This window comes from Athene noctua, chromosome 7, assembly GCF_965140245.1.
Source record: "Athene noctua chromosome 7, bAthNoc1.hap1.1, whole genome shotgun sequence".
NCBI classification, from domain to species: Eukaryota; Metazoa; Chordata; class Aves; order Strigiformes; family Strigidae; genus Athene; species Athene noctua.
This window is the reverse complement of record NC_134043.1, coordinates 30715725-30727892: the sequence shown is the minus strand read 5'-3', so window position 1 is coordinate 30727892 and position 12168 is coordinate 30715725. Positions and strand designations below refer to the sequence as shown.

Genomic DNA, 12168 nt, shown 5'->3' with positions numbered 1-12168 from the left:
ACAATTACTACATAAGATCTGTCTTAGACTCACAGTCCATGAGGATAATGAAAGCAACACCCAAAACAAACCATAGATATCAAAAATCCTGGAGTTTTAATAAGAAATGTCACTGTAAATAATTAATGTGACTCAGAGTTCCAGTAACAAAAAAAAAAGTTAACTATATCTCAAGTCTGCGTCAAGGTTACAAAATCTATTAGAAACAAAATCTTTGCTAGAGAATGTTTTGTTCACAGACTAAGAACGTAAGGATGGCTGCACATGCCATACTCTTCTGGACCATCATCCTGTCCCTAGCAGTGAGTACCAGGGAATGCCTAGAAATGGATAAGACTTGGTACCCTCCTGGGCTCCTTATTTCAAAGGTTCTTAAGCCAGCTGCAGTCATCAACAGCAGCCAGCAACATAATCGTTGATGTATTCCTCTTCCAGAACTTTGTCTCATCTTCCTTTGTACCTGCAAAGAATTGGATCCCTTTATCAAGGAACTGTGCAAGTATTCGTGCCTGTTGTAGAAAAAAAAAATCCCCTCTTTTCAATATTTTTTATGGGAACCTGTTAAATAACATGTTGACCCCACCCTTTTTTAAATGCAGCCCAAATTTCACCTTCTCCAATGAGAAGAAAATGAGCGGCTGTGACAGAAACACACCACGGCAAAGTAGGACAATAAAGAAAAGTTATGACAAGTGCACAGCTGAACTAATGTTTGATATTTCCATCCCTTATATTGGTTTTAGTATCAAATGGAAAAGAGAGTGTTTAAATACAGCTCTCATAACCAGAGGTGGGAGCCCACTGGTAAGTATATACTTTACAAAGTCTGCATCACTGTTTTTAGCCTTGTTTCCAAGGACAATGAAGCTTACAAGGATGTATTCCCTCACCCCTGCCACGCTACTTCTGCACATGTTCCTTACACCCTCTCCCATGCTCTCTAGTAACTTTAAACCTTCAGGCTAATTCTGACAAAACTCAGAATGCAGAAATCTGAAGGACCAATCAATTCCTGATATATTTACTTAATCAACAGCTCAGATGATGGGGCCAAGAGGCATTCAGGCTTCATTAGTTCTGGTTTGGGTTTTTTTGTGGAGTAACTCAGTTTTTCCAGACATTTCCTTTCTTTACCTTTCCTCTTTGTCCTAGCATAAAATGTCAGCAAAATTAAAGTAATCTTTAACTGTATTTGCAGTTCTTCCTTTGGGATTTGCTGTGCTTAGGGTCTACCTACACTGATACTACAAATAGTATAGTAGTTTTTAGATTTTTCTATAGAATAATTGCATGAATAGAGGTAAATAAAAGCCACATCGTTTTCCCAATTAAACAGTTGGAATATTGATTTTAAAGTGTTTTGCAATTGCTGTGGTAAAAGACTTACAGTCTAAAACATTACAGGAGTGTGTTTAAAATTTGTTGAGTTGCTGATGCTTACGTTATATGGTTAAGTTCCAGTGAGATGCTACCTGTTGCTGCAGATCTTAAGACAGAAAACTGTAACACAAGTCGTGTTTGTTTTATTGTGTTGATTTCAGAACTGTTATTTGACAGCACTGTGTGTAAGGCTTTGCTCACTGCCTTTTGATTTAGGCTGTAATTGTCTCCGGAAAGGAGCTGAATGACGGACATGTCCACACTGCTACATAAATAATACATACAAATGCCAGTAGCACAGATCTTGCTACATTCTTTTAATACCATGTAGAATACAGTAAAAAAACCCATGGTCTGATTCACAGTACTGTCCCTGGCAACTGCTAAAAATAATATTCCTGTGATTAACTCTTAAGATGAGATTTGTTGGATGGAGAAGTCTACCTTATTACTATTTACCAAATAAACTGCAGAACAAGATGTTCTCTCTCAAGAATCAAGCTGACCAAGAATGCTGAGGGTTATGAAGAGGTATTGCTCCAGTCAGTGATATGAGAAGTTGAAAAAGGCATGTCCTAGGCAGACAGATCTAATGATACAAATGGCTTTACTGGTGTTTTTTGACTGATGCAAAATGACAATCCTTGTAGATCTTGAAGGATGGGATCTGTGGTCCTGCTTGGCTAATGCTATGAAGCAGAATAGCTTGCTAGCTCTATGTTCCACAGTGTCTTCAGAGGTAACCTAAGTACACCCCTTGGAGTAGTTTGAGGTTCAGATCTACGTCCGTTGTCCAGAAATATTTGAACGAGATACAATATTTGAAGCTGCTGTGACTGTTGATATTACATCTGATATACTTAAAGGGAATTGCTGTCAGTGTAGCTATTGTCTTCATTTGGCTGGTATTGCAGAAAAGTAATTGGTCACCTGAAATGTCATCTCTGTGCCAAAGTCTCATGCTGTTGCTGAATATATCCCTTAATTATTGATAGGTCTACAACTCAGTATTAATGGAGAAGCATCTTGTAGTGAGAACAGTGAAGGTGGAAGCAGGAGGAATATATAATGAAAGAAAATGTGTTTTTAGGGTATGAGGGAGGAAAGGCTCAAGAAGTTAATGCTCCTTCTGCTTTTGTGGAAGGTGGAATTAACATTTCCAAAGTTTTTTTCACTGACTTTTTCTGGAAGGACAGGTTTATAGCATCAATTAGGAATACCTGAAATCAGTTGAAAGTTAGAACTGTATGCATATTTAGTGTTAAGAAAAAAGATCTATACGTAGAGACAATGTAAGGGGTTACAGGTGTCATGTACTCTCTGTTGCCTAGATATTTTCAAAGTTTTTTTCTACACAAATACTTTGTTCCAAACTATATACAGGCATATTTCATCCCTTATAGTGCTTTGGTCTGCTAGAAAGTCTAAACAGAAAACCACCAAAACAGACCAAGCAACACCATGCAATCCCAACTGATCAGATCCATAGAACACTGTACACAAATATACTGCTGCTTTCTCTTTAAAAAAAAAAAAAACCTGCTAGCATCAAATTTCTAAAAGTTATTTGCATACATGTGAATGTATTTCAAGTGACAGAAAAAGATTTATCTTGTTCTTGTCTCCTAATCTGTTCTCTGGTTCTTTAATTCTTTTTTACCAAACAAATCAAAGTGGTTTATTACCCTCTGAATTAAAGGTATGAACATTGCACAGGATTACTTGGAGCTTTCTCTTAGTGATCCGTCTTGAATTGAAATGGAGATTATGTATATAGCTGCTGATAATTAAGGCAGCATCTAATGTCATATTTCTATATATTATTAATATAAAAATCAATATTTATTTTGTTTGAAAATCAGTCATATGGTAGAGGACTGTGTGGGTATAGACTGTTAAACTGACAGCCTAAATCATTAAAAACATCTTCTTTTCCTGATACATTTTTTTCCCCAGATAATGTTATATCATACATACAGAGTAATAGTGCAGTAAAAAAAATGTTGTAGCTGTGGTAACAAAACATTACTTCCGAATTTGGGGTGTTTCTTTTATCTTCCAGGACCAAAAAAATGCTGCAAATCAGAAAAAGTGTGTCATTACTGACAGGATTTTTTTTTTTCCTAAGAGTGGCATTTTGATTTAGATGCGCTTTATTTTTCATTATGTGTGTGTCTGACTTGAATACTAGTGCGCAGCGAAGATTTCATGACCGCAAAGTGCAGGCCCAGTGCTAAAACAGCTCTGACTGCCATCTTTCCTATAAGCAGCAGTTTGTGCTTCCCAGAAATGCTGATGTTAAGTTTGTACTTGCTTAACTGCAGATCCTCAAATGATGCAGCTCCCTGTTCTTTAGCGAGGTGGTGCTTTTTTTTATCTCCGGGGAATATTAGGGAGCTTGTGTTGCAGGGTCCCTCTGTTCCTGAGTACTTTTTCCCTTGCTTCCACTGTCAGTCTGTCCCTCAAAACTTTTTCCTGCACAGGCTACACTTTTGTTTTCAGTGTCCACTTTTCTCTTTTGGTCTGTAAGGAGTGCTAAACCTCATTTGTAACTCTTTCCCCTGCCACAGATTGCCAAATTGAATCCATTTGAACTGCCTTCCTGCTCCTATCTGTTTTCTGAAAGATTTTCATCACTGCCTGGATGGTGTAGTCTTAAAATTCAGCCCAAGGAACTGGTTCTTCTTGTAGCATTTTGGGGATTATATATTAAAAAATGCATAAGCAATAAATCTCTTTCTGTGATTCACAATGGTGGCAGTGCATACTACCCTCTGAATCAATTATAGATTTCATCAGTCCTGCTTTATATCTGCTTCTGAATTTGTTTTGAAATAGCTCTTATTTCATAAACGTATAAAGGGTATGATAATTTGTCATTTCACTAATTTTATCTGTCTTCAGAAGTGAGATGGAGCTTGAGTTATTAAAAGTACAAGTGTTTCATTAATAAAAGCACATTTATTCCTAGCAGCTTGACAAAATTAGGGTCTCCTCTGAACCCTTACTCAGGCTTCAAGCCTTTATGCTTCGGTATATGTGAAAAAAGCTTCAGAATTATTCCTTTGCAATGTTAAAATTTTTGAGAGATTAATCTCTCAAAGCTTTGTCTTAGGCATGGGGGTGTAACTGCCTTAATGAGAATTATAATGATAGTTTCACAAAAAAAGCAATCTAAAACATAAGTGTTAAAAATAGTCAAAAGTTTAGGTAGGTGATATTTCATAATGGCAAGTTCCCCCTTAAGATCTATCAGGTAAATGATGCACATATTTCAAACTGTCTTAGAAGGTACTTTTACAGAACAATCTGGTGGACATCTACTGAAAAAGGAGGAAAGGAAGAATATATAAAAAAAGAAATTTTGACACTGCCCCTCCCAGACCTTTTTTTTTTTAATTTTTTTTACACTGCAACAGTGAACTAACTATCTCTGAGTATATTCTTAGGATGAAGTTTTGCAGTAGGGCTTAGGATCAACCCTTGAGCTGTTTTCAGTTCCCACAGTTTTATATCCATAGATTTGGAAGAAGGATTTCTAGCGCCTGTGATAGCACATTTTCCATTATTCAAATACAAGCAGAGTTTATTGGACCCTGAAGGTCGTCTTGTTGATGTTGTTGAGGTAACAGCAGAAATTGGTCTGAAAACCCAAGGTTAAATTATTTTTGGCCTGCATTTTTTTTTTTTTTGTATTATCCCAAATATTTTTCCTGGCTTTTTTTTAGTAAACACGATAGAAAACCTCCATTATTCCTGGTATAATTTGGGAAGGCTGCATTAACTTTTCTTAGTATTTTAAAAGAGTTTGAAATTAAGGGGCTGTAGATCAATTAATCTTATTTTTATACTGGGAAGGCTGGTAGAAATTGTATTAAGAAGCAAAATTACAAGATACATGGATACATTTGTTATAGTGAAGCATTAGGAGGTATCAACATGACTTTGGAAATTGTATCAGAAACCTATTAGAGTTCCCTGAAGGGCTTGCTGAACATTTGATAAAGGGAGATTTGTCAATTCAGTATACTTGGATTTTCAGTAAATTCTTAAGGTCATTTGACAAAAACTCTCACAGAAGTAAAATTGTCCTGAACACAAAGGAAATTTATCTTGTGAGTTTAAAAACTGGTGAAAGGATAGGAATAAAATGTCACTTTCAAAATGGAGAAATTATTTGAGTCCCACAGGGATCTGTGTTGGGACCTAAGTTATTAAGATGATGTTGGAAACTGGGGAAGAAAATGAGATGGGTGACTGTACTAATTAGTCAGGGCAGTAAAAATGAAGGTTGCATGTGAAGAATTACAGGAAAAGAATTCCAGTCACAATAGCTGACTCGACGGTGAATTGGCAGGTCAGTACAGATGAATGCAAACTAATGCACATAAGAAAATGTGGTCCTAACTATACGTAGGTAAGAATGGGTCTAAACTACTTATTAGTACTCAGAAAATAAATCTGGGAGCTGCTCTGATCAGTTTTCTGAAAATTTCTGTGTAGTAGTGTCAAAAATGCTAATCAAATTAAAATACAAAATAAATCGGAAAACACTACCGTGCGTTGTATAGCTTCCTCGGGAACTTGTTTCTTCAGTTTCAGCTCAAAAGGTGATGAGAAAGATGTTAGATGTGATCAAAGAGGTGGAATGACGTCTGTATGAGAAATGAGTCAATAGAGTAGGAGTCTTTAGTTTTGTGGGTAAGGTAGGATAGGGGACCTATAATGCCACAGTTGGTTTAGACATGGTAAATGTGTAGTCAGTGTTTACTTTTAATCACAGTGTTAGAATTAGAAGCATCAAATGAAATGAAGCAATGTATTTAAGACCCCAAAATAGTTTTTCACACAATGCATAATTACACTTTGCAATTCATTGACACAAGAGATTGTGGGTGCCAAAGGTTTGCATATGTTCAAGAATTAATTAGTTATTGAAAAAGCTTACATGGATACCTGTTAAGCACAAGGCTTCAGTCTCAAAGAAATCCTGAGCCACATGCTAGGTCTGGGAGAGTTTAATAGGAGAATCATCATACATACTTTTCCTTATTATTTTCTTTTTGTTAAGAATCCCTTAGTAGTTTTTGTATAACATGTTGCTGAACCAGATGGACTTCTAGTCTGAAACTATGTCCATGCTTAAATCAAGTAGAACCACACTAGTTCATACCTGAAGATTTGGCCAAAAAATTTGAGTTGAACTGTTTTTTTCATTTATGTAACATATCAATGACCCCAAGAGATAGTGAATCTGTTAAAGTGTTTATACTGAATCAGAAGAGACAAATTTGTGATGCTTAAATAATAATTTATAGATAGAAAATGGTATAGATTTGGGAAAAGAGAAAATATTCTTCCCTGAAGCTATTTTATTCTATTTTGAAAACAGTTCTCTGGGTTTAAGTTGTTTTACTGATAAACTCATAAATAGACTACAAAAAGTAAGAACGTAATTTTTGGAACCGTATTTACTTTCCTGTGGAAGATAGCTACTTCATATCTCATTTTCTTTTCTTTTGATAGCATATTTAATACATGACTGCTTCATCTATGATGTGTCAGAAAACTGTACAAAGTAAAAATATGAATGTCTTCAAACATAATTTTTTGTTCATATATATTTTAATGTAAGATCAACAATTGCTACTTACCCTGTCTTTCTAAACATAGTTAAATTACTTTGCTGTGTACTTTGAAAAATCTTCACCTATATCCTTGCTAAAAACTACTCTTTATTTTTATTCCTTGTAAGAGTGGCAACCACATGGTCACTTCAAGTGGGGATACCACACTGCGGATATGGGACTTTTCAAAACTTGGAAGCATTCTGTCTTTGGAAGGACATGCCCACACTATATGGGACTGCTCATGGCATTCATGTGGTGATTCTGTGGCTTCTGCCTCCATGGACAACAAAAATAAAATATGGGATGCTAACAGGTATGGAGTTACTGGAGATTCTTTATTAGCTGATTAATAGCTTTGCTTAATAACCACTGGTTTATGTTCTAACCCGGTGAGAGAGAGATGTCTAACATCAATTTGTGGACTTCACTTTAAGAACACAGATTAATTAAAGGGAGTGGTGCAAAAAACAGGCTTTCATGTGGTTTAGTAGATAAAACCTTTACTAAATAGGGAACTGGAAAGGATTTAAATTACAACAGTGCCAAAAAAAGTATTTGCTTTTATTTGGCATCTGTTATTACAGAATCACAGAATCATCATGGTTGGAAAAGCCCTTGAAGCTCCTCCAGTCCAACCAGGAGCCTCACACTGACCGTTCCCAACTCCACCAGATCCCTCAACACTGGGTCAGCCCGACTCTTCAACCCCTCCAGGGATGGGGACTCCCCCCCTGCCCTGGGCAGCCCATTCCAACGCCCAACAACCCCTTCTGGGAAGAAATGTTTCCTAAGAGCCAGTCTGACCCTGCCCTGGTGCAGCTTGAGGCCATTCCCTCTTGTCCTGGCGCTTGTTCCTTGGTTAAAGAGACTCATCCCCCCTCTCTGCACCCTCCTTTCAGGGAGTTGTAGAGGGCGATGAGGTCTCCCCTCAGCCTCCTCCAGACTAAACCCCCCCAGTTCCCTCAGCCGCTCCCATCAGACCTGTGCTCCAGACCCTGCACCAGCTCCGTTGCCCTTCTCTGGACACACTCGAGTCATTCCATGGCCTTTTTGTAGTGAGGGGCCCAAAACTGAACCCAGTCATCGAGGTGCGGCCTCACCAGTGCCGAGTACAGGGGATTTATTCCGCAGTTATTCTCTGGTGGTTTTTTTAAGGTCTGAGCTTTGTGGAACTTCGGTATGTAATTTAAAGAAGTAACAACAAAAATTTAAGTAAGTTTTCTATGTAGTATTTCTAGCTCTTGAGTATACAACACACTAATTTAAGGTTGGTCAAATGGAAATTTATTCATTATATATGCTTTGGCAAGGTGACTCCTGATTAATAAATCAATGTATACCTCTTCATTTTCTTTATTATTCAAGCAAATGCATTTTTATGAGGGTGCTTCTAGAATATTAGAATATTCCTGCTTACCAAGTCATTACTAGTTCCTCAGCTTTCTTCAGTTATATTTGAGGTGACATATATTTTGATTAATTTACACCTTAAATTAATGGAATCGATTTTTTTTCCAAACTGTTCCTTCTAGACTCCTGAATGGTTTAGGAGTAGTGTTACTGACACCACTGTACTGTACTAGGTCTGATTTTTAAACAGCTGAATGTCGTCAGTCCACAGACAAGTCTCCACTCTCATAGGTGTTTTCCTTGGTTCTCTACTATAGGGTTCGAATGGATTTTTCCCTTTCCTCTCTCTTTTTCTTCCTTTGCATTTGAATGAGGTGAAATAGTCCTTCAAGCTTGTTGGCCACTGCAGGAAGAGAAACTTCAATGAAAAAAAACAAGGGAGACTTTCTTCTCTCTTTCCTTTTGCCTAGATTACTCCCAGTCTGTGAGCCCTGCAACTGAGACCTAGAGACCTATTTTAGGAGTATGCTTGGTGAACTGGGAGTGTTGAGGGGTTTTGTTGTAAAAGTGATGTACTTCTCTGATAAGCATGTATGAATTGAAATTTTTCAAAATGTTGTAATTCAGCCAGATTTTTTGAGAGCTAATTAAAACTCTGTCAGTATCAGATTTTCAGTCTTGCTTTTAAATCGTGAATTGAGGGAGCGTTAAATAATAATAAAAACATTGTTTTCAAAATGGGATAAGCAATGTGTCCTTTCATGAATTATTCCAAATTATTTTGGCTAAGCTGAGAGCAGCTGCTTAAAACAAAAGCTTGAAACAAATATTCAGTTTTTATAAAATCATAGACAAAGCAGTTAAAGTTTGGCAAAGTTCAAGACAACTGAGAAGTGGGTTTTATAACAGAAATTGTCAGCCAGTTCTGATAACAGATGATGCTTCCACAATTACTCTCAGTAATAAGAATTAATGGTCAGTGTTTTGTTTAGAAATGAAAACACCGGAAATCTGTTGTATTGTTGCCTTTTTTCTTAACCTGTTGTACGGTTTTAATACTTTGATCATCCTTTGTGTCATGTTCATAATCTTTAAGAAATAATACTAAGAATAGCTTTAATTTTATGTCAGAATGGTTTTGGATTTGCATAGACGAAGGTTTTGTTTAGACACTTTAAAATATCTTCTCTACCAAGGAAGCTTTTGTAGTCAGAGGAATCAAAGCAAATTTTCATCACCAACCCATGCCTCCCACTCACACTCATTACCAGCTCTCATTTCTACCTTCAGTGTATCTGATGTGCATTTTGCAGCTGAAAATAAGAGAGTAAGGAGCACAGCAGTGATGTGAAGGGCTAGTTATCAGCATACAAATAACCTTGTCATGCAAAAATCTCAGTGGCTAAAGGGAGCAGGAGGTGGCACAAAAACGTGGCATAGTATTCTTAAAATAGGAGTATTCAGAGCATGAAATAAAAAAAGCCTTACTTGGAGTCCTCACTGGTGGACTTTCAGTCTGTTCACAATAAAAGCTCATGTATTCTTTCATGTTAGATTACCTAAATCCTAAAGACAATTGAGTTCTGTTTAGATGAATTTGTAAGATGATCTGTAGAAGTGGTGTATACACTTAGTATAAAATGAGTACAGTGGAAAAATTAGATAGTCTTGAAGAGCTTCTGTAAAAAGGGATTTGATGACAAGACATGGATGTTTCAAGCTAAAGACATCCCACCTGAAGACCTAACTCTGCAGAACAGTCATCTGCAATTGATCCTTATGCTCATGTTCAAGTGAAAAATCCACCTATGCAGAATATATGGCAAGATACAGAAATAAGGGAAAGCTGTTGACAGATTAATCAGTCTGGTAGTTTCCACTCTGGATTGTTAATTTGCTGATGCTTATATACAGAAATGCTATACAAAAGAACCTGCAGCATGTTTTGGCTTGGCAATACTGATTGCCAAGCTAATTGGCTGAGTTTAGCAACACTAGTTCTAGATATTTCCTAGTGTGCCCCCTGTAAATTTGTTACATGCCTGGAGTCCTCTGATAGAAATGAAGCCAGCTGTTCTAGGTACCATATAAATATGTAACCTCCTTCAGACTTCTTCACAGTTTTGGTGTGTGCAACAAAATGGGAAGGTGGAGCAGGCTTACCACAAGGGTAAGAAAGGCTGTTTTCTTCCCGTCCTCACGGAATCTGTGCTTATCTAGTTGTCATCTTTAGAATTCTCCCTCTCTGGGTGTCTGCTGGTTGACACAAACTCTGAACAGGGGACAGAGCACAATCTAACATACTTGTGGTAGGATAAGAATCAGTGATCATAGTTGTTCTGCTTAGTCTACAGATTTATTCTTTCCACTAATAAGGAATTAACATTTTATGAATAAAAGCTGTCTTTCTTCCTTAATATTATTTTATATATATATTTGGATGGATGCTTGCTTTCAAATTGAATAGTCCTGGAAAGCAGCGTATTGGAGGGGGGAGGAAGAAATCAAGATGAGTATCAAAGCTATCACTGCCACCTTTATAAAAGAAATATGTTGTAAATAAATGCTACAAATATAAATACACACATTCTGTAATGGGTGGCAGTCAACTTTTTATTTCCAGACTTCAGAAAGTTACTTTTATATATTAGAAACATCCTTTTTAAAATAAATATGGCTTTTGAAATACTTAGAGTTCTCCATGGTTGAAAACCTGGTATCAAGAAAGCGGGGAGGCCGTTTGCTGTCTTTTAGCACCAAAACCCAAGGTGCAACTTTCATAATCATCAAATCAATTATTGGAGGCCAAAGAATAGGAGATGCAACATCTCTTAAACAGGAAAAGGTTGCAAATAAATTATGTAATTATTTGCCAATGGGAAGAAAATTTAACCTGCTAATCATTTTAATTTTGATTTATTAGAAGGTGAAACTACTGCTGATTTTTTTGTTTTGTTTTTGGAATGGGTGTTATACACAAGGATTTTTCTCTTGTGTATGTTGGAAGTTTCTGCTGTATATCTAGCCACAAAAAGCATTCTTACCAGGAGGATAATGTGGGGTAGATTTGTAGTTAAACATATTGTTCTCACTGACAACTTCTGTGCCTTCTAGTTAAAGATGTTTACTGAGTTTAAAAAACAAAACAGAAAACAAACAAACAAAACTCCAAGGACCTTTCTTCTTCCCTGAAGACACAGACACGCGTTGAGATGAAACCATGATCCAAGTGACTGAAAGATTTGAGGGAGGCAGTTCTGGTGTTGGAACTTCTTGATGCTTTCTGCTGGGAGAATTGGCTGCTTTTAAAGGAAATTACAAAGAAAATGGTGTAACATCTAGCGGGGGGGCAAGATGAGATGAGGAAGAAAGATAACTAACATACCTGTCATGATTAGAAAAATAGAAAAACAAAACCAGCAAAACATAGGCATATCTCCTATCTTTAAGGTTATCCCACCTTCTTAATGATTATAGGAAGCAACTTGAACACAAAGGGGGGGGGGGGAAGAAATAAAGAAGCTTATAATTTGTCAACAGGTTTTTATTCAGCAACATAGCTCAGATTGAAAATATATAGGCAGCCGTGTTAATAGCTTGGCAAACAGTTCCAGGATTGTTTTCTCAGACGATAAATTCAGGACTGTCGGAGTCATTTTGGCAGGATTAATTTCAATTATCCAACTGTAAATATCATCAGAGATTTACAGCCTGATCTCTGATATGCAAATCAAAATGAACATCATATATCTCATGTAAACACAGGCGGTTATTTAGTTTTGCAAACATATGCTGTAGACTGTATGTT

General features: G+C 36.8%; 1 protein-coding gene across 1 annotated transcript in view; it reads left to right on the top strand.

The window, feature by feature from the left end:
- The window catches only part of SPAG16 (sperm associated antigen 16), a 417235-nt gene that overhangs the window by 223444 nt on the left and 181623 nt on the right, over window positions 1–12168 (top strand). The window contains 1 exon segment of the mRNA XM_074910337.1: window positions 7138–7323. Within this exon segment, the coding sequence (XP_074766438.1) occupies window positions 7138–7323 (186 nt within the window).